The sequence below is a fragment of the Polypterus senegalus genome, chromosome 8, assembly GCF_016835505.1.
Source record: "Polypterus senegalus isolate Bchr_013 chromosome 8, ASM1683550v1, whole genome shotgun sequence".
Taxonomy (NCBI): Eukaryota; Metazoa; Chordata; class Cladistia; order Polypteriformes; family Polypteridae; genus Polypterus; species Polypterus senegalus.
The window spans coordinates 89,223,655-89,246,614 of NC_053161.1; the positions used below are offsets into that span (position 1 = coordinate 89,223,655).

Below are 22,960 nucleotides of genomic sequence, written 5' to 3' on the forward strand. Positions count from 1 at the left end.
TGTGCTGCTATTTCTGTGGCTGACATAAATTGGGAGCTCTGCAACTGTACACAATTTCTACTTGTGTGATACCGGCCCATTCAAAATTAGTATTTTTTTGCTGCCGATTTTAATAGTGGAAAGAAAAATTAAAGTTAACTATTTAGACACAAGCTTCTGATTTTTTTCAGGTTTCCTAGGATTAAAAAAATTTTATTAATTTCTGTAAGTGGTAAAAGTTAGGATTCTTCACTTGGATAAATATGTTTTAATATTACAATTACAATTTGAAGAAAAAAAAAAAAAAAAAAAATGAAATTTTAATTTTTTCTGGTGGATTACCAACCTAGTTGTTACAAATTCCACCATTTTTACCCCTCTAAAATATAGACCACTTTTATCCAATTACAGTGCAATTTGCAATGCTTAAGTATTCTACAGTGGGAGCAACTAAAAAGTAAAGAGAAGTTTCAAACTATGTAACGTTTTCTACCATTAAAGTAATCTACACTAGTTATTAAATTAGCTGCTCTACATGCCATGTTTACACCAAAATAAAATGTAAAGCTTATGTTCTAAAACATTCACGTGAGCCATACACATGGGTTGCTCAAACGTAATGAGAAAGTACAAGGGGAAGGGTATTTTTTAGTGCTGTGTAAGTGGTCAAAGATTAACATTGTGTATTAAAATAGATAGATAGATAGATAGATAGATAGATAGATAGATAGATACAATACAGTGATCCCCTGCTGTATTGCAGTCCAGCTATCACACCCCCACTATATCATGGAAAAATTCAATAAGTACATCCTACCTGTAGTGTACTTTGCAGCCAATTCATAACAAAGCATGCGGTGTTATTCAGTCACTACGGTAGACAAAGAGTTTCACATTACAGTACCCAGATGATTTCTTACAAGGCTCATTATTGGCTGAAAGAGGAGACTCAACCAATCAGAGCAGGATTTTCATTCTCTTGGGCTCCGATTGGCTGCTGCTAACGTGGTGTAATCTCGCAAGAACAGCGCATCTCAGTTCTCTGCGTATCGCGTACCTTGCTTGTGGTCCGATTGTTGTGGGCAAACTTTTTGCGAACTTTTCTTTTTGTTTTAAGCCCTACGATGGCTCCCAAGCGTCCTGCATCTTCTAAGGCTTCTGGTAGTAGTGAGTCCAAGCACCAGAGAAAGACCTTGACCATTCAAGAAAAGGTAAAACTCTTGGATATGCTTCGGGAAGGAAAGCATTATACGGACGTCGCTCGCCATTAGAGGTTTACATGTGTTCAACACTAGAATTACCAAAGCTTATAAGAAAACTCGTAAATCTGGCCCACATTAAATCCACTCGCACGTCTCCATTCAACGTCTTTTGTCTTGTAAACGCATCAATAATCCCAATCAGCCTGCTATACCATCCCCCCCACCGCCGGAGAAACTGCAAAAACCTCTCCCAAATGAAGCCTTGTTTCAGTGAATGAGGTACCTAGGCTAAAAAAATATATTGTTATTCGGAACACATGCATTTCACATGTGTTCCGTGTCCATAAAGATCTGTGTAAGTGTAGGATGACTTGATGAAATGTTGAACACATACCTAAAAGACAAACTTTTTCCATGTTTTAGTACTAACGACAAAATGTAGACATGTAGTGTATATTGTGTGAAGACTGAAGTCTAAATATCAAATAAGCACTTTCACAAAAGATACAAGTACAACAGAACAAATGCACTATTTTTCCCCAAGGCTGTAACCGAAGAAAAAGAAATCAGGTTAGTGTTGCTGGTTGTCCTGACATCTCGGGTAGTATACTGGTTAGAGCTGCTGACTACAATGCTGAAGGTTCTGGGTTCAACTCTTAACGTGTCCAAAAATAAATGTTTTGAGTAGTGAGCTGTTCTTATTACTATTATACAATAAAAGCATACACTTGATTTGAGTCTGTAACAGACGGTGTAAAATGTATGGTACTTGTAAAGGTTAGCATTTTTTTTTATTCAATTTTATTCTCTCAGTTGCATTCACGCTAGCCCTGATCTGACACTGCTGTATTTAAATAAAGACGCACTATAACAGAGGTGAACTCAGATCAGAGAAAGAGAACAGAAGCTCTCCCCGCAAGAAACGTCCACTCACATACAGTGGTGTGAAAAACTATTTGCCCCCTTCCTGATTTCTTATTCTTTTGCATGTTTGTCACACAAAATGATTCTGATCATCAAACACATTTAACCATTAGTCAAATATAACACAAGAAAACACAAAATGCAGTTTTTAAATGATGGTTTTATTATTTAGGGAGAAAAAAATCCAAACCTACATGGCCCTGTGTGAAAAAGTAATTGCCCCCTTGTTAAAAAATAACCTAACTGTGGTGTATCACATCCGAGTTCAATTTCCGTAGCCACCCCCAGGCCTGATTACTGCCACACCTGTTTCAATCAAGAAATCACTTAAATAGGAGCTGCCTGACATAGAGAAGTAGACCAAAAGCACCTCAAAAGCTAGACATCATGCCAAGATCCAAAGAAATTCAGGAACAAATGAGAACAGAAGTAATTGAGATCTATCAGTCTGGTAAAGGTTATAAAGCCATTTCTAAAGCTTTGGGACTCCAGCGAACCACAGTGAGAGCCATTATCCACAAATGGCAAAAACATGGAACAGTGGTGAACCTTCCCAGGAGTGGCCGGCTGACCAAAATTACCCCAAGAGCGCAGAGCGACTCATCCGAGAGGTCACAAAAGACCCCAGGACAACGTCTAAAGAACTGCAGGCCTCACTTGCCTCAATTAAAGGTCAGTGTGCACGACTCCACCATAAGAAAGAGACTGGGCAAAAACGGCCTGCATGGCAGATTTCCAAGACGCAAACCACTTTTAAGCAAAAAGAACATTAGGGCTCATCTCAATTTTGCTAAGAAACATCTCAATGATTGCCAAGACTTTTGGGAAAAAACCTTGTGGACTGACGAGACAAAAGTTGAACTTTTGGAAGGCAAATGTCCCGTTACATCTGGCGTAAAAGGAACACAGCATTTCAGAAAAAGAACATCATACCAACAGTAAAATATGGTGGTGGTAGTGTGATGGTCTGGGGTTGTTTTGCTGCTTCAGGACCTGGAAGGCTTGCTGTGATAGATGGAACCATGAATTCTACTGTCTACCAAAAAATCCTGAAGGAGAATGTCTGGCCATCTGTTCGTCAACTCAAGCTGAAGCGATCTTGGGTGCTGCAAAAGGACAATGACCCAAAACACACCAGCAAATCCACCTCTGAATGGCTGAAGAAAAACAAAATGAAGACTTTGGAGTGGCCTAGTCAAAGTCCTGACCTGAATCCAATTGAGATGCTATGGCATGACCTTAAAAAGGCAGTTCATGCTAGAAAACCCTCAAATAAAGCTGAATTACAACAATTCTGCAAAGATGAGTGGGCCAAAATTCCTCCAGAGCGCTGTAAAAGAGTAATTGCAAGTTATCGCAAACGCTTGATTGCAGTTATTGCTGCTAAGGGTGGCCCAACCAGTTATTAGGTTCAGGGGGCAATTACTTTTTTACACAGGGCCATGTAGGTTTGGATTCTTTTTCTCCCTAAATAATAAAAACCATCATTTAAAAACTGCATTTTGTGTTTACTTGTGTTATATTTGACTAATGGTTAAATGTGTTTGATGATCAGAAACATTTTGTGTGACAAACATGCAAAAGAATAAGAAATCAGGAAGGGGGCAAATAGTTTTTCACACCACTGTATAAGAACAATGCAGCTGTACCAGGCGCAAAGGCAAATGATGGCACCGTTTGGATACAGGATGAAGTCCGGCGTCATCCTGCCAATCACCTGTGCTTCAAAGAAACAGCACGGGAGAGCATGAACATGACTGAGAGAATAAAACTGAATAAAAAAACACTAACTTTGACAAGCACTATAAATTTACAGCGGCTGTTACAGACGCAAATCAAATGTATGTTTTTATCGTATAGTATTAACAATAATAGCAGCTCTCTACTCAAAACGGTAAACTTGAGAAGCTGCCAGCATCAAACCCAGAACCTCTTGATTGGGAGTCAGTAGTTCTTAGAATTGCACCACGCAAGCTGTCGCATCAACCGCCTACCGTAACCTGCTTTCCTTTTTTCTTTGGTTAAATTCTTGAATAAAAGTGCACTTGGACTTCACGCTTCACACCTTATATATTTCATGTCTAAATTTTTTAAATTATTACTAAAACATGAAAAACGTTTCTGTGTTAACAACGATTTTACAGAGATTGTTGATGACACTGAACACACATCAAAATGTATATATTACAAATGATGATGTACTATTTTACCCTATAAAGCTCCAGCACTTCACTCTAAGATAAACACTGAGCACTGAGAAACTTCTTTGCGAAAAGAACTGCAGCAGTGGGCGGGGGGGATGGGATACCAGGCTGCTTGCTGCTTTTTGACAAATTTACAGGACAAAACACACTGACGGAGAGGTGGGAATGGATTTAAGGTGGGCCGGATTTACGAGCTTTCTTGTAAGCTTTGGTAATTCTAGTGTTAAAGCGTGTGGGAGAGGTATTTTAAGGCTTAAACAATAAAAATAAATATTTATATGGTCTTTCTATATCACGGATTTTCACCTATTGCTGATGGGTCTGGAATGTAACTTCCGCAATAGGCGGGGAATCACTGTATGAGAATTTAACAATTCTGTCATTTGTGGTTGTTACAGTGTCTGTTTTGTCTTTCACAATCAAGCAAACATGGACATTTCTCTATTATAAAAGAAAATCTTGGAATTAGACAAGGAGACAAGACTTTATTTTCTCGCCCCACGAGAAAGAGATTTAACTACGTCCAGGACTGGAAATAAAAGGACAAAGAGTAGATGACAAAGTAGAATGTCGTAAAGAATTCAAAAATGTTGGCATGGTACACATGCTGAGCAGGTCAGAGATAATGAAATTATAGTAAAGGATAGTAAATATAGCATTAGCGCAAACAAAAGGAAATTATTACTCGGTGAAATAACGGAACAGCGAAAAGAGATTAAACACTGTATATTGTTCAGATTTAAACTAAGTCAGAGACTTGTAGATCGTCTAATTCGTGTTGCCAGCAAGAATTAAAAGATTCTTGAAACGTTGATGCGATATGAAGTCCAGTGAGACTGAGACTTTTAACATGAGATTCTTTCAAGTTACACCCTACTTACAACTATTTTCAAACAAGACCATGGTCATCTAACCTCAGTTGTGTGAATGCTTTTGGCAGACACATTTCCTGCACTCTCAATCAATCAACATTTATTTATATAGCACATATTCATACAAAAAAATGTAGCTCAAAGTGCTTTACAAAATGAATAGAAAAATAGAAGACACAATAAAAAATAAACATAAGTCAACATTAATTAACATATAATAAGTAAGGTCCGATGGCCAGGGTGGACAGAAAAAACAAAAAAAAAACTCCAAAGCTGGAGAAAAAAAAATAACATCTGTAGGGGTTCCAGACCACAAGACCGCCCAGTCCATTCTGGGCAATCTACCTAACATAAGTCAAACAGTCCTTTATGTATTTAAGGTTTTCATGGAAGGACCTGATGATGATCTCAGCACATAAATTTTATCAGGACAATAATTTTAAACATTCTAGATGACACGTCAACGACAAAGCGAAGAAGAAGGAGCATGGACAAACATTTGAAAAAAGTTGTTTTATTTATTAGAGAGAAAGAAACGATAGGCACTCACAGGCAGTTATACGTTACGGTTTCACGATGTAAGTCCAAACACAGAATCAAAATATGACGCGATCTTGAAGAAAAGTTAATTCCAAATATTGTTTTTACTAAAGTTTTAAAGTAAAAGTGAAAAGATTTTATATATAACAATTCCCATGAACATAACAATCTCTTTAAATTGTATATCCAGTAAACCAAACCCGGGGGTGGATGAGCGAAGCAAGCAGAGGTCACAGCCCCTAGTTAAAACTATAAAATCAAGATTATGCTCTTATTTATTCTAATATCAGAGAACAAAAAGCCTTTGGAAATTGATCTGTTGGCTGTGGCATATGAACTGCCAGTGATAGACATACGAACAGAAGAAAATGTTAGTATCATGGAGCAAATAATAAAGACAAAATGAAGAATGATGATGTGTAAAACAGTAGACATTATAGGGGTTAATTATGGATCAGCTGAATCGTTTCTTCAGGACCAGTTAGACATCAGCAAGGTCTGTGGAACACTGATTATTTAGAAATTGGACACTTAAAATGAACCAATGCTAGTTCTTCAAGGAGATTCAGAAACTGCATCACCAAGACCAAAAGTCCAAGCAGCAAATGGCACAAATGAGGCATGGCGATACACCATTAACAAAAAAATTAAATATTCAAGCCAGTGCCTAGCAAGATCATCTGCACGATTTTTTTATGATGTTAAGAGTGTAACCCCCCTTTAATGTACATACTTCAAACATCCAACTTAACTGGTCATATTCTGCTATTTTGCATTGCAGCAGTCAAACAGAAAAAGTGGAAAGAAACCCTGTTGACCATCTACTTTGGCTTCATGATGATGCTTCTGTTAATAATAATAATAATAATTCTTTGCATTTATATAGCTCTTTTCTCTCTACTCAAAGAGCTCAGCAATTGCAGGTTAAGGGCCTTGCTCAAGGGCCCAACAGAGCAGAGTCACTATTGGCATTTACGGGATTCGAACCAACAACCTTCCGATTGCCAGTGCCCTAGTCTCAGAACCACCACTCCGCCTTTTGCAAAGCTGTGTATTCAAAGTGATGCAACACCTACCCTATTCTCTAGGCACAGTTCAAAGTGACTACCACCTATTTAACAATCTAAATTGGTAATTATATGGGACATGCTATACTAAACAAAGAATACATAAAGTCAGCTACAGAACAGTGGCTACACAAGCAAGACAAACAATTTTCTGAAAGTGGCAAGAGCATTAGTGCTTTATAGGGATTATGTTGAAAAATAAAATTTGTTTAGTGTAACTGGTGTTTCTCCTAATAGATCAGGCTGAAATCATTTTCATTTCATTACCCATCATGTAGATACAGTATATACAGCACTACGCAAAAGTCTTAACCCAGCCAAGGAAAATATATTTAAAAGTTAGTTATCTGGTCAGTAAGTGTTTAAACTGCCTGTGAAAGCACTATGTAACTTTAGAATAAACACAAATAAATATTAAAACAATAAAAAGTAGCAAAAAAGCCTGATGTCATTAAAACAGGTTCATATTTTATTTAGCTTTCATTAGAATGTGAAGTTTAGGAAATTCATTTTGGTATACTGCTGCACAATTTTTTGAAGTAATCATCTTAGTAACTGCATGGAACAGTTTGTGCTTCTGTAGACAGCCGGGTGTTTATCTTTAAAACATGCAAAATTTAATGAAAGCCTATATTTGAATAGTATGCAAGCAAAGAAAATGTAGTAATTACTAAGGTTAATTCTAGTCCTGGACTGACTTCCTAATGTACCAAAATCTTCCTACTAATTAATAACAAATGTCTAATCACTTAGGAGTGATACAACAGAAGGATAAAAAACAAATTCTGATTCTACAGGTACTTAAAATATTAAATATATGAGAATTGCCTTTACTAAATAGCATTTCCTGATTGTAGAAATTTAAGTATAATATCTCACTAGCAAATGTCATTTTCCTTACAGATTGACTTTTGAGACAAACATGAGTACCAAAGTATCATAAAGGCAGCTTTAAAGTGGTGATATAAATTAAAGTACCCGACTAATTTCAATATTTATTGATATATGTTACACTGATTCATGATATGTGTATTTTGACTGCATTGATAAATTTTGTTCATTTTTCCCATTACTGAAAACAGAAGGTCATTTAATATAAAATGCATAAATCAGAATAAATTAATCTATGATGCTCATATACTACACCCTTCTTTCTAAGGCATACATTGAATTAATCCTTACTCCCAACCTACAGGTGCCAGTCATAAAATTAGAATATCATGACAAAGTTGATTTATTTCAGTAATTCCATTCAAAAAGTGAAAATTGTATATTAGATTCATTCATTACACACAGACTGATGTATTTCAAATGTTTATTTCTTTTAATTTTGATGATTATAAATGACAACTAATGAAAATCCCAAATTCAGTATCTCGGAAAATTAGAATATCAATTAAGACCAATGTAAAAAATGGATTATTAGAAATGTTGGCCAACTGAAAGGTATGAACATGAAAAGTATGAGCATGTACAGCACTCAATATTTAGTTGGGGCACCTTTGGCCTGGATTACTGCAGCAATGCGGCGTGGCATGGAGTCGATCATTCTGTGGCACTGATCAGGTGTTATGAGAGCCCATGTTGCTCTGATAGTGGCCTTCAGCTCTTCTGAATTGTTGGGTCTTCCATATTGCATCTTCCTCTTCACAATAAGTTAAGGTCAGGCGAGTTTGCTGGCCAATCAAGAACAGGGATACCATGGTCCTTAAACCACGTACTGGTAGTTTTGGCACTGTGTGCAGGTGCCAGGTCCTGTTGGAAAATGAAATCTGCATCTCCATAAAGTTCATCAGCAGCAGGAAGCATGAAGTGCTCTAAAACTTCCTGGTAGACGGCTGCGTTGACCTTGGACCTCAGAAAACACAATGGACCAACACCAGCAGATGACATGGCACCCCAAACCATCACTGACTGTGGAAACTTTACACTGGACCTCAAGCAACGTGGATTTTGTGCCTCTCCTCTCTTCCTCCAGACTCTGGGACCTTAATTTCCAAAGGAAATGCAAAATTTACTTTCATCAGAGAAAATAACTTTGGAACACTCAGCAGCAGTTTTGTCTTTAGCCCAGGCGAGATGCTTCTGACGCTGTCTTTTGTTCAAGAGTGGCTTGACACAAGGAACGCGACAGCTGAAACCCATGTCTTGCATACTGTGCTTGGTGGTTCTTGAAGCACTGACTCCAGCTGCAGTCCACTCTTTGTGAATCTCCCCCACAGTTTTGAATGGGTTTTGTTTCACAATCCTTTCCAGGGTTATCCCTATTGCTTGTACACTTTTTTCTACCACAGCTTGTCCTTCCCTTCACCTCTCTATTAATGTGCTTGGACACAGAGCTCTGTGAACAGCCAGCCTCTTTAGCAATAACCTTTTGTGTCTTGCCCTCCTTGTGCAAGGTGTCTATGGTCGTCTTTTGGACAACTGTCAAGTCAGCAGTCTTCCCCACGATTGTATAGCCTACAGAACTAGACGGAGAGACCATTTAAAGGCTTTTGCAGGTGTTTTTTGTTAATTAGCTGATTAGAGTGTGGCACGAGGAGTCTTCAATATTGAACCTTTTCACAATATTCTAATTTTCCAAGATACTAAATTTGGGACTTTCATTAGTTGTCAGTTATAATCATCAAAATTAGCAGAAATAAACATTTGAAATACATCAGTCTGTGTGTAATGAATGAATCGAATATATAAGTTTCATTTTTTGAATGGAATTACTGAAATAAATCAACTTTGTCATGATATTCAAATTTTATGACTGGCGCCTGTATATCATTGGCACATAAGGGGGAACCACATTATTCCAAACCTTACTAAGGAAAATCAAGGTCATTAGCAAGAGAAAGTTGGTAAGTAAAAATCACACATATTCATCTTTTTAAATATGGGGGTTGACTCATCCCAAACCACCCAGCAGACAAAGTTTATGCTAGCCAAACGAGGACACTGTGTTTAAAAGCCAGAGGCTGCAGCCAAGGTGAAGGAGGAAAAGAACTGCTAAACAAGGAAAGGAAATCATACTGAAAATCCTCTAATGTAGAAAGCTGACCAGGAAAGCCTACACCAAACCATAACTACAACTGCTTTGATTCCAAGAACTATTAAATTCAACTTAATAGTTTAGGATAAACATAATTTATTTATATTATGGTAATGGTATTACTTTAACTAAAAAGTAATAACCTTTGTGAAGGATTGGTCTTTAGCTGTTAGCAAATTTCTTAACTAATCCAGTTAGATAGCATATTCTCACACAAACTGTGCACACACAGAAAAGGTGCGCAGTTTGCTTACAGTAACTTCAGTGTAGACTAGCTATGAGTAAATGCACACCACAATGTACAGCCTAGATACTTAATAACCAGCTTAAAAAAAAGGTATGTATCCATCTTGACTTCATTAATTCTTAAGTTATATGCTTTTTCCTATAGGAGAGAAAATTAAGGTATTGTAATTTTATGTTTTGTGTTATTGTCCTTCCTCTTTATATACAGGGTGAACCAAAAAGAAGTAACACATTTCAAAAGTTTATTCTACAAAAATAATACAAGATAAAATAAATTTCATTACAACACAAGCAAGGGTATACCAAATATATTTTTTCCCAGTGTGTTTTAAAAATTATGTCTCCAAGTTGATGGTCATCATTAGTGATACACTCTTTGAGATGATTTCTGAGTCCACGTGACTCGTTTGGCCACTTCAAGGGGAATAGTGGTGATTTTGTAGCCAATAGCGTCCTTGAGGGCTGCAAGGCTTTGAGGTCAGTGTGTGTATAACTTCGACTTGAGATAGCCCCACAAAAAGAAATCACAAGGAGCGAGATTATGTGAAAAGTGAAACCTAACATTGCCACACAGGGAAATCAGCTTCCCTGGAAAAATCTCCAACAAAACTTGCATGGATCTTTGCGTCATATGAGCTATTGCTCCATCCTGTTGAAACCAGGCATTCACCACATCCATTTCTTCCAGTTGGGGCCGCAAAAAGTTCTCTAGTATTACAATGTAACGTTTTGAATTGACAGTGACCGTTGCTCCCCTCTCCTCAAAAAAGTAAGGGGCTACAATACCAAATTCTTCAACGGAGCACCAAAATATAGCATGGTCACTGTGCAGGGGTCCCTGATGAAGTTCATGAGGGTTGATTTCAGCTGAAAAGCGAAAGTTTTGCTTATTTACGCATCTATTCAAATGGAAATGTGCCTAGTCGCTGCACTTGATGATAGCCACTGGATGAAGGGTTCGCAGAATGTTTGTGCACAACTCTAGATCTAAAGTTCTCCCAGTCTCTCTCAGCAAGTTCCTGCACTACCATCATTTTGTATGGATGGAAATTAAGGTCCTCATTCAAAATCCTACTCAAAGATATGTTGGAAATGTCTAAGGCAGAAGCATGTTTGCATGCTGAACATCTAGAAGACTGCAAAATTGATGCCCTTACAGCTTGGATGATTTCAAGCATTTGTACAGTCCGAGGATGGTCTGGAGATTTTCTGCTCAATGTTTTACCCGTCTGTCTAAATTTAGCCACCCACTAAAGAATTGTTTTCCCGATTAGGGACATCACTGTTAGGAGGAATGCTGAAGTGCATTTAGAAGGCGCGTTGCAGACTGAAAACTACAAGGGATCGCCTATCAAGGGACCCCCACCCCAACCCACTCAGCTACCTCTACATCACACAATGACCTTAAGAAAGGTGGTACTTCATTTTGGCTCACCCTGTACATATATACATTTATATCTTCTGTTTGCCTTATGTTATGAATAAATTGTATTATTTGGTTAATTGCAGCAAGCAGTTCTGGGTTATTTGCTACAAAATAGTCTCCATATCTGGGCCACAACAATTACAAGTTACTTAATGTAGATTTTCACCAATTTATGACCTTTATTCTTAGATTATATAGATTTCTTCATATTTCTGGCAAACAGAGCTCCTCGGGTGGGTAGAAATTATAACCTTCAAACAAACAAATATGACATCACTGAGTCTTACTAATTTAAACTGAATGACACAAATCAATCAATTCTTATTCTCACACAAAACACAGTTACATTAAACATGTTCCCTGTCTAGTTAAGAAAAAAGAACACTTTTTTTCTGTCTTCAAACATGATGGATGACAGTGCTATACGTTTTTCAATATGCGTTTGGAATTGTGTAAAGTGGGGAAAAAAAAAAAAGACAATAACCACACACACACACAGTTCCACAATATTACATTTACTATAGCGATATAAACCATTTTCTTTAAACTAATTTTATGAACTAAATTGATATTTGAGTCTTATTTTATTTACTTACTAGGATATTATGGATTTTATTTCAAGAAAATTGAGCTCAAGTCCTTGGACAGTTAACACTTATTGAATTTTTACTAGGTAGTATGGTTTTCCTCCTACACCCCGAAAATGTGTTTAGGTAATATATAACTTAACATTGGTTTGGCATGCAAAAATATAGGTGAAAGTGTGCACTACAAAAGGTCTGGACCTCCATTCAGGTTGGGTTCCTGTCTTAAATCAGATGCTGTTAAATATACTCCAGCTTCCCATAACCCAAAACTCAAATAAGTGGGCTATGAAAATGGATGGTTGAATTTTACATAAAGACAGTTACTTTTGTTTTCATTCCAACACTGTTTAGCAGATGCTTTTACATATGGCAAATTAAAAAAATGAATATGTATACAATTTATTTGAGTGACTATTAAGAGATATATATCTATATATATCTATAGATAGATAGATATATCTAAGTTGGAACAGGTACATAAATTTAATAAATGCTATTGTTGCCCGAGTGTAACCAAGTGCTCTGCTAATGAATGATGCAGTTTCACCTCTCTCTGACCTTTTTATTTTTTCTAGTGTAGTGTCCCTCGGGCGGCTCCCGGTGGCAAGCAGTTTCAATGCCCACCCACCACACACAGCTGCCTCGTTTGTTCTCAGTGGGCGGCTGGTAATGCTGCAAGCAGTGACCCAGTTATGGCTGAACGGAGGCCATTGAGGGTGAACAGGGTGGCAGGGGGTAGCATTGTAGTATGCATCGGATGGCTGCCTATTGAATGGGGGTGATTCACTACCCACCTTTGGCCGCACCATGTTCATTCACAGTGGACGGATGCTGCAGGAAGCATACTGTAGTGGAGGTGACTGTGAGGTGGGCTGGTGATGAACCACCCATTGATGCCCCCATTCATTCTCAATAGCAAGCCTGCTTGTACTGTTATACACATAGCAGGAAGTTGTCTCTTGTCATAACATCAAAAGTGTTGACGACGGGTGCCTTCCTGCTATGGTAGCGTGTACAGTGCTGTACAGAAGAGCTCATCTTAATCTTAAAAAATGTCTCTGAAACACAAATCTGATGCAAGTGCTGGTGATACAGTAAAGAAGAGAAGAACCATCACCATTGAAAATAAAGTAGAAATAATAAAAAGGTCAGAGAGAGGTGAAACTACATCATTTATTGGGAGAGCACTTGGTTACAGTCGGTCAACAATAGCATTTATTAATTTTATGTAACAGTTCCGACTTACATACAAGTTCAACTTAATTACAAACCTACAGTCCCTATCTCGTACGTAACCAGGGGACTGCCTGTACATATAGATAGAGATCAATCGATTAAGTAGGGCACAAAATGCTTACTGCTGCAGTTAATCCCAAGGCTAGATGAAAGCTAGCAATATAACTGATTTTAAACACACTTGGTTTAGACAGAAGTCTGTGCCCAGACTATTTCTCCTCATTGATATGGGTTAATGTTCCACTATGCTTCTCTTTCTAAATTTTAGAAACACTTTGGATAGATTAACCTGAACAAACCAAGTTCCACACCATTAAATTATCATATGGGCTTTCATGCCATTTTAGTTGTTGTTCAGAGGTTGATTGGTATATGACTGATGGATATAGTCTCAGCATATGCTCAGGACGGTGGTAGAAGACACAGGAAGAAAGATGAGAAATGTAGATGAACCTGTCCCAAAACTAATCTTTCTCAAATTTTTTTTGGCATTAATTCATTTTGAAAGAATTAGAAATTCTAACTACTGTTATAATACCAGAAATCACAACTGGATGGAAACATTCTTGACTACAAAATAAAAAGACCATGGACTGTGCAATGAACATTTTAATTGTTTGACAAACATTATTCTAATACTCTTGTATTTGTACTGTTAGTGAGCTTTTAGCAAAATCTGTAGTTTGGCAGGACATATCATGAACATATACTGTAAACTGTCTAAAGGTTCAAGCAGAATAAACCAAAAATATTAGTAATAGTTACAGTTAACCCATACCTTCATTAATGGTGTACGATAATCATTATCACATAGGTTAAGCTTTGCCTTGTTATCCAACAATAAACGGACAACTTCAGCATGTCCTTGAGCACATGCAAGATGTAACGGAGTTCTAAAAGAACAAGAACAAAAAAAAAAAAAAAAAAGAAAACCAGCTTATAAAATGAAAAAATACAACAATCAGAAAATAAAGAACTAGAGATTTTATATAGCTTATAACATGCAGAGACTTGGAAGAAACTGTAAACTACACTACTAGAGTGCCTAATTCTACACTCAAATCTAGGACTCTGGAGTTTTGAGGTGGCTGTGCCAAGCACTGTACCACATTACCATCACCAAGATAATTCTGCATATTTTGTCTGAAGCATTCAGTCAGTTACATGGAATTCTGACTGATCCACACAGCAGTAATTACTCATTCAACAATATCACTTAATTGTTAAATCAATTTGACAAACATGTTAATAAAGTCAGCAATTCTTTTCCCTCCAGCAACTATAATATTTTTGATTTAGAGTTCATCTTTAAACAAAATTTTAGTTTTAAGCACATTTTGTTCATACTATTTGCATTAAATTCTATCTAAACAAATATGTTAAAAGTCAATTTTCTTTCATTCAAATATTAAAAAACAAACAGTTGTAAAATAAAAAAATCTGTCACTCTGAAATGTGCATATTTGTATAAAGCTTAAGCAATATATATTACACGGCTATTTAATATTAACAAAATACATCCTTTAGTTAGATAATAAGTCATAAAAAAAGCACAAAACATATCTGCAGATCCACAAAGATATTCATTAAATTGAATAACATAGTAACGGCATAACGCAATACACATAAAAAGATGTATTTGTTAAACATTTTGAAGATTAGTTTTCTTAATCATATTTATTTTGATCCACCTTTTAGGATGAAATGTAATGGCCAAGTTGTCTTAATAAAAAACAAAAGCTTCATTCTGCTTGTTATGAATCCTTACGAAAGGTTCAAATAACACAATTCCAATGACTTATAAATGTATATTTTATTCCTGTATGGTATCTTCATACATACCTTGGTCATCAGTAACAGAATTAAAAAAAATACAATTATATTTACAGAATCAAAAGTTACTGCAGTGCTACTATATGTTTAAATACTGTTATGATAATGTAATGTCCAGTATGCATTTTTAAATGCTTCAAATTAACCAATTTGAAAATCCATTTCTCTAATCATTCCTAAGATATGTACAGCTTACCTTCTACTAAGTGCTGCTATGGACAGCCAGAATTAAGTGACTTGCTTAAAAGGAGACAATGTGCCTGTAGTAAGAGACTGCTTTAGCTTTACAGATATGTTTGAATATTGATCATGATCAAAAAGCATTTTCCATGATTATTCTAGAGCATATGAACCACAAAATATGCACAATCAGTGATGACTATAATTTGCCAGCTACAGTGGTGTGAAAAACTATTTGCCCCCTTCCTGATTTCTTATTCTTTTGCATGTTTGTCACACAAAATGTTTCTGATCATCAAACACATTTAACCATTAGTCAAATATAACACAAGTAAACACAAAATGCAGTTTTTAAATGATGGTTTTTATTATTTAGGGAGAAAAAAAATCCAAACCTGCATGGCCCTGTGTGAAAAAATAATTGCCCCCTTGTTAAAAAATAACCTAACTGTGGTGTATCACACCTGAGTTCAATTTCTGTAGCCACCCCCAGGCCTGATTACTGCCACACCTGTTTCAATCAAGAAATCACTTAAATAGGAGCTGCCTGACACAGAGAAGTAGACCAAAAGCAACTCAAAAGCTAGACATCATGCCAAGATCCAAAGAAATTCAGGAACAAATGAGAACAGAAGTAATTGAGATCTATCAGTCTGGTAAAGGTTATAAAGCCATTTCTAAAGCTTTGGGACTCCAGCGAACCACAGTGAGAGCCATTATCCACAAATGGCAAAAACATGGAACAGTGGTGAACCTTCTCAGGAGTGGCCGGCCGACCAAAATTACCCCAAGAGTGCAGAGACGACTCATCCGAGAGGTCACAAAAGACCCCAGGACAACGTCTAAAGAACTGCAGGCCTCACTTGCCTCAATTAAGGTCAGTGTTCACGACTCCACCATAAGAAAGAGACTGGGCAAAAATGGCCTGCATGGCAGATTTCCAAGACGCAAACCACTGTAAAGTAAAAAGAACATTAGGGCTCATCTCAATTTTGCTAAGAAACATTTCAATGATTGCCAAGACTTTTGGGAAAATACCTTGTGGACTGATGAGACAAAAGTTGAACTTTTTGGAAGGCAAACGTCCCGTTACATCTGGCGTAAAAGGAACACAGCATTTCAGAAAAAGAACATCATACCAACAGTAAAATATGGTGGTGGTAGTGTGATGGTCTGGGGTTGTTTTGCTGCTTCAGGACCTGGAAGGCTTGCTGTGATAGATGGAACCATGAATTCTACTGTCTACCAAAAAATCCTGAAGGAGAATGTCCGCCATCTGTTCGTCAACTCAAGCTGAAGCGATCTTGGGTGCTGCAACAGGACAATGACCCAAAACACACCAGCAAATCCACCTCTGAATGGCTGAAGAAAAACAAAATGAAGACTTTGGAGTGGCCTAGTCAAAGTCCTGACCTGAATCCAATTGAGATGCTATGGCATGACCTTAAAAAGGCAGTTAATGCTAAAAAATCCTCAAATAAAGCTGAATTACAACAATTCTGCAAAGATGAGTGGGCCAAAATTCCTCCAGAGCTGTAAAAGACTCATTGCAAGTTATCAAACGCTTGATTGCAGTTATTGCTGCTAAGGGTGGCCCAACCAGTTATTAGGTTCAGGGGGCAATTACTTTTTCACACAGGGCCATGTAGGTTTGGATTTTTTCTCCCTAAATAATAAAAACCATCATTTTAAAACTGCATTTTGTGTTTACTTGTGTTATATTTGACTAATGGTTAAATGTGTTTGATGATCAGAAACATTTTGTGTGACAAACATGCAAAAGAATAAGAAATCAGGAAGGGGGCAAATAGTTTTTCACACCACTGTATATCCAAATTACCAGTTAAATGATAAAAGAAACAATCAGTTACAAGAAACGAATGTTAAGAACTTAAAAGGATGTCATGTATGCTTCCTAGAAAACATCACATAGTAATATAATCTGTTAGATATGTTGATTTAAAAGCTCTTTGGACATTACAATTCATAACACAGCATTTTAGACATTACTTTTTCCAGAGATGTCATGCCCTGATAGTTCAATAACATTTGTCAGTGCAATCTATATTTAGTTTAAGCCAAATCAGGCTAACCTATTATTCTGTAACACAAAAATATTATTCTGTAAAACAAAAATATCAGTCTGTCAAAATAAATGCACTGTGCGTGATTTACTGATAACATCTTAATTGTGATTTTTTTCTTTGCTCTGTATCTGAACTGTGATGTGTTCTGTGCTCTGTACCTCTAAACTGAACCAAAGCACATGTAGGAGACCAAACGAAAAATGAAGAAATTTAATATGTCTGGATTTAAATACCTCAGATATTATCAGCCCACCCCCCTATTGTGTAAAGAATGTTGAGTCTGTTTTAGTTGCCGAGAAACCTGTGCGAATAGCATCAACAGTCTTTTAAAAATGAAAACAAAGGCAAATGTAAAAATTAGGCAATACTTTGAGCCTAGATTTATGATGAATTACTAAGCAAGTTACCTTAGTGAATTCTTCCCTTCATTAAATTTAAATCCATAAAGATCAAAACATATCAATGTTGTTAAGAGAGTATTGTGATACTTAAAAAAAAATGTCTGCAAGTTGCACAAATATGTAATTTGTTGAGAAAATTATAAAAATTAAAATTCTCTGTCTGTATTGTGTATAATACACAGAAATATTTTGTATAAAGAAATAAGTAAATAATAAACAAATTAAATGTATATTAATTCACACTGAATCAAATACTTCCATAGTTTGTGGTGTTCATGTAAAGTATGCATGTGAAGTTTTGAGTGATGGCTAACTAATCCAAACACTGTTGATTATGCATTTTAAAAATTAATTTAGTATTATTAAAAAATTGATGCAGGATACATTGGGCTTTAGCTTTTTTGAATGATGAGGAGAAGTATACTTAACTACTACTTCTGGTTACAAAAAAAAAAAATCCCTAGTCTTGTACCATTAATTTAGATTCCACATGTAAGAAATAATTTTTAAAAATTACATTTTTCTTTTTAAAAAAGAATTGTAATACTACTAAAATAGTCAAATAAATTTACTTCAATATCAAACAAGTTTGCATAAAATTATTGTATGATATTGTCAAATAAACTATAGTGCTTACATCTTTTATTAATTTATGACAGTATTCTATATTGACTATCAAAATATAATTAAACTAGTGATTACTAAATGTATAACTCTATTAACATAAGTAATATGAATGTGGTGTGAAAGGAATACAACTATACAAATAAATATCAACTTATGAACTAGCAATACAGAAAATTCTGACCAAATATAGTTATCAAGTTTCATCTTAAATGGTTGATACCGAGTTAATGAAGCCAATCAGTAGTAAAAAGCATCCTTAAAGAAGAAAGGAATAATTTCAGTACAGCTCCATAAGTTAAAATAATATCCAGTGAATACTTGAATAAATACCAGTCAATGTAAAAATGACATTTTGCACAATGAGTTTTCAGTTTCACCTTGTATGGAAAAATGAATACCGAGGATTCATGATTTGTGTCTGACAAACTGTAAATATTAAATCAAAACAAGTTATTATGGAACTATTCTATAGTCTAAAAGTTCAGTCTTTACTTGCCACACTACAATAAAACTTACTAGCCTGCTCAAATTTCCTATGATGCAAATGTGAAGACTACAAATCGTTAATGAATTAATAAAATGAAAACAAGATAAATTAATAAAGATGCAGGTTATTGCATACAGTACACGAGGTGAAATTATACCATAAGGTTTCTTACCGGTTTTCTTTATCCAGCTGATTGATGTCATTTTTCTTTATCAGCTGTTTCAGCTTTGCCAGATCTCCTCCAACGGCTGCTTTGTGCAGTTTTCCCAAATCTTTTTCCTTCAGATCGTAACCCACTGACAAAACACTGCCAGAGTCTGAAGCATTAGAAGATGGACCTTTCTTTTTCTTCACAAAGCCAAATATTTTTTTCATGGTGATCTGCTAAAGCCCGAGTTGCACACGAGAAGCATGCCTTGATAGCGTCTGGCTGAAAAGTCTGTCTCTTTCTCTCACTCCGTACAATCAATCCAGGTCTTAGCAAATTGTCTCAGTCGTTCCTAGACCAAAAATAAAACCAAATCCGATAAGACTAATAAAGCCAGGTGCACAAGGGCAGTAAGGTTATTTTTCTACCACTAATCAGTTAGACAAAAAAACGTACATAGGTACCTAAGCTAATTATGATAACTCTCTTTTTTTGTTAAGAGACAAATCGTACTACATGCCACTGTAGGCACTACATGTGCAAGAGATGCAGGCGGACCTGCTTCATAGTTGCTCCTGATCAATACTTTATGATGCTGGACACATTTACGCGTGAGCTCCCGGCTCAATTTTCAGAGTATGTCACCCAGGCAACCGAGTCTCCAGCTGCAAACAATAAGTATCAGTGCGCACAAAGACCAATCTCTGTAACCAGTTTGTGCTTTGCCACTGTAGTGTAGTTCACCACCCAACGAACATCGGGTTATGCAGTAAATGCACTTTTATTTAAAATTAGTCTTCCAACTATAAACTTTACAAAGTGTAATGATGATTTCAGTAAATGAAAATAAATTATGAAAAGTTAAAGTGTCGACTTGAATGCATTATACAGTTCACTTAGCGTGTATACTTGTCTTTAATCAATTAAAATGAGTAGTTCACTCTTAGATAATAGCAAAATAGCGTTTAAGGACTGTGTACAAGGCATGCGAAATCTGCAATCTTGGGAAAATAAAACCACATTGTACATGGCCAACCGAAAAAAAACACCCCATTACATTCAAAAGCCGGCTCTTACACTGCACAGCATATTAAGCGTTTGCATCCACTTTTAAAGTGCGATTACAAAGGAAACGCTTACCTTGAACTATCGACCAGGTGTCATTTTTGAAGGACCTGGATATTTTGGGTAGTAGCCAAACTTCCCAAAAATATCGAGCATCGTATATTTCTGGCTGTAATGCCACAACCAAGCACATCTAAACAATTTCGCCAGCTTTCATTTTGCAGCTTTACTTGAGTGTGACCAATCCACATTCGATTCGAGGAAATTCTGCTAGCATGTTTGCTTTGATTGGCGTTTTCGCTAGCCATTCAGAAGACAAGAGACGGGCGTTGCGTATTCGGTCTAGCTAATGAGCTTCTTAAAAGAGGGATAGGCGGAGTCCGTAGTCAAGGTTAGGTGAGTAAACACAATAGCATCCGTTAGCCAAAGAAGTGACTAATGGAGAATCAACAGGTATTTTTCGGGATGAATTTGCAAAAGTAGCTCAGTTACTAGGGACGTGAGCCTTATTGCCAACTGGACCGACTGCCTTCGGTGATAGCCTGTGTTACCGGGGACGCACACACCACACTTCTTGAAATCTTAAACGCCCACGAGACTATGCCAAGAGAATAAGGACATTTTTGAAGGTTTACGTCATTTAGTGGTTTAACCCCTAGTAAACGCGATACATTTTGGAGACGAAAGTAAAATTTGAAACTCAAAAGAGATGGTTCAATACATAGAAACATTTATATTATTCACGTTATATAAGCTTACAACGAGCTTGTATGGTTCATTGTGAACTGATGTTTTTTTTTTTTCTCTCATTCTTTGGTTTATTCCCAAGTGGTGTATAATGGCTTTGGAAATGACAACACATTGAATGAGGTGGGAGGGGGCACGTGTACATTTAATATTCAGTTAAGTTTTTACCTCCCTGGCATTTGCATGTATTTCCAGTTGTTGGTTTTGTGAATTTCTAATTAAGCCAAAAATCTTTAAGAAATCAGTTTTGAATCATTGACTGGTTATTCTCACCTAAGAAATTTCTTTCTACCCTTTTTGCTTTTGGGTTTTTCTCCCGTGCGTAGTTGTAAACTTAGAATTGTCGTGTGCGCTGTGATCTAGTACTCCATACTGATATGGATCCTACTATGTGCCCTATACTACAAACACAGGCTCTTCCTAACTGCACTCCTACAGTTTGATTCAACCAAATCAGTGTATGAATGCATGCATCTATGGATTGCTGATAGCACAAAAAAAAAAAACATTAAAAGGGGATAAACCATAAATACATGCACTCCCATATTTAGATCCTTTGATAATTACACTGTTACGATAGTATGTGAGGGATGTTCTTGAAACTAAATATTTTTTGGTTTATATGCAACTACGTCTACTCCGACACATCACTTGGCCCAGTTATTAATGTTAACCACAATAGTCATAGTTTAATTCTTTGACAAATATATACATTGTAATACTGCATTCATAGTTATCCATATATACATATATATCTATGTATAAATGACAGACACAGGAAACTTCCAGTTTATAAATCGTAACAAGTGACAATTGGTACAATATATTTGGTAAGCTGAAGCTCTGTCACTGGAGATAGTGAATACAAGTGCGCAAAGGGAATGGGGAACTCCCTCAAGAATTACACTGGGTAGCAGAGTGTGATTGTAGGGTTGTTTACTCTCTAATTTTAAATCCTAAATTGCATTTTAAATGAAGGAGAGGGCTCTTTAAATATATGGGGAAGACATGTGTGTGTTTAATTTATGCTTGTGTTGTTTACCTTAATATGTTATGGGCATTGTATTTTAAAATTAGTATTGTGTTTTAACCAGGCTCAAATGTGAAAAATAAATTATCAGCAGATAATAATCTACCTTTATTTGCACCAGAACAAATGATTTAATCAGCTGAGTTCCATAAGTAGAAATGCATACAGAATCACATTAGATAAACATTATAAAGTTGTAGTAGATTGGAGTTGTACTTAATAAGGAAGTTTCTACTTAAATAAAGAGTTGGTTTTTACAGTTTATGTGTCTTTTTACATAAAGGCAGTCTTAATTTGAAGATGTATAAATGCTCAGAGTTGCATTTTTGTCAATAGAAGAATATATTAAATTATATCCTTCTGTTTTCTTATCCAATAAAATATCTTAGAAATTATAACATATTAAAACATTTATGAATTAGCTTTTATATAATATACATAACTACAAACTATTTGTATGTCTGTTTTTTACTTTAGTTCCACTGGAACTGTTTCTCATTTTCCATTGTTATTTAGTGAGTCAAAAGGGTTCAGCAACTGCTTTTATGTTTACAGCCTCATGAATACTCCCATCCATACAGTATCTCGAACTATTTATTCCTTTACAGGGTTTCTGGTTCCTAGATTCTGTTCCAGCAGAATTAGACTCAAGGCAGGAATCGGCTCTGAACAAGACAAGCACTCCATCCCTGTGAAGAATACTAATTGATCACAGCACTCTCTGACTCACACATACACACACACTTAGTCACAGTAGGACTAGAAACTGGAGTAGCTACAGGAAACCAAAAATGACACAATAAAAACATCCACTAGCCTGGAATTAAAATCCAAGACCAAGGAGCTGTGAGAAAGTACCACTGTGTACTCCAATACTATCTGCCAGACTCCATAAATAATACCAACCCTGGTTTTGTGCTGCTTTGCCGTTGCTTTCTGCTTTCTGTATATCAAGTAAATTTCTTCCTGTGAATTGTATTAACTTAGTTATATAGTTGGTGTGATTACCTGTACTGTTTAAATCTACTCCTT

The 22,960-nt window shown here is 36.2% G+C and overlaps 1 protein-coding gene across 6 annotated transcripts in view; it reads right to left on the reverse strand.

The window, feature by feature from the left end:
* si:ch211-272n13.3 (ankyrin repeat domain-containing protein 26) overlaps positions 1-20,405 on the reverse strand; it is a 179,689-nt gene extending 159,284 nt beyond the window's left edge. For 3 of the 6 annotated variants that reach the window (XM_039761409.1, XM_039761408.1, XM_039761407.1), the window contains exons 1-3: positions 20,227-20,404; positions 19,111-19,438; positions 14,102-14,216 (exon numbers count right to left, since the gene is read on the reverse strand). In XM_039761409.1, the coding sequence (XP_039617343.1) occupies positions 14,102-14,216; positions 19,111-19,313 (318 nt within the window). In that variant the 5' untranslated portion in view covers positions 19,314-19,438; positions 20,227-20,404. Of the gene's footprint in view, positions 1-14,101; positions 14,217-19,110; positions 19,439-20,226 lie in introns of all 6 variants that reach the window. The other 3 variants (XR_005634684.1, XM_039761406.1, XM_039761410.1) reach the window with 2 other exon arrangements.
* Between the last annotated feature and the right edge of the window lie 2,555 nt (positions 20,406-22,960).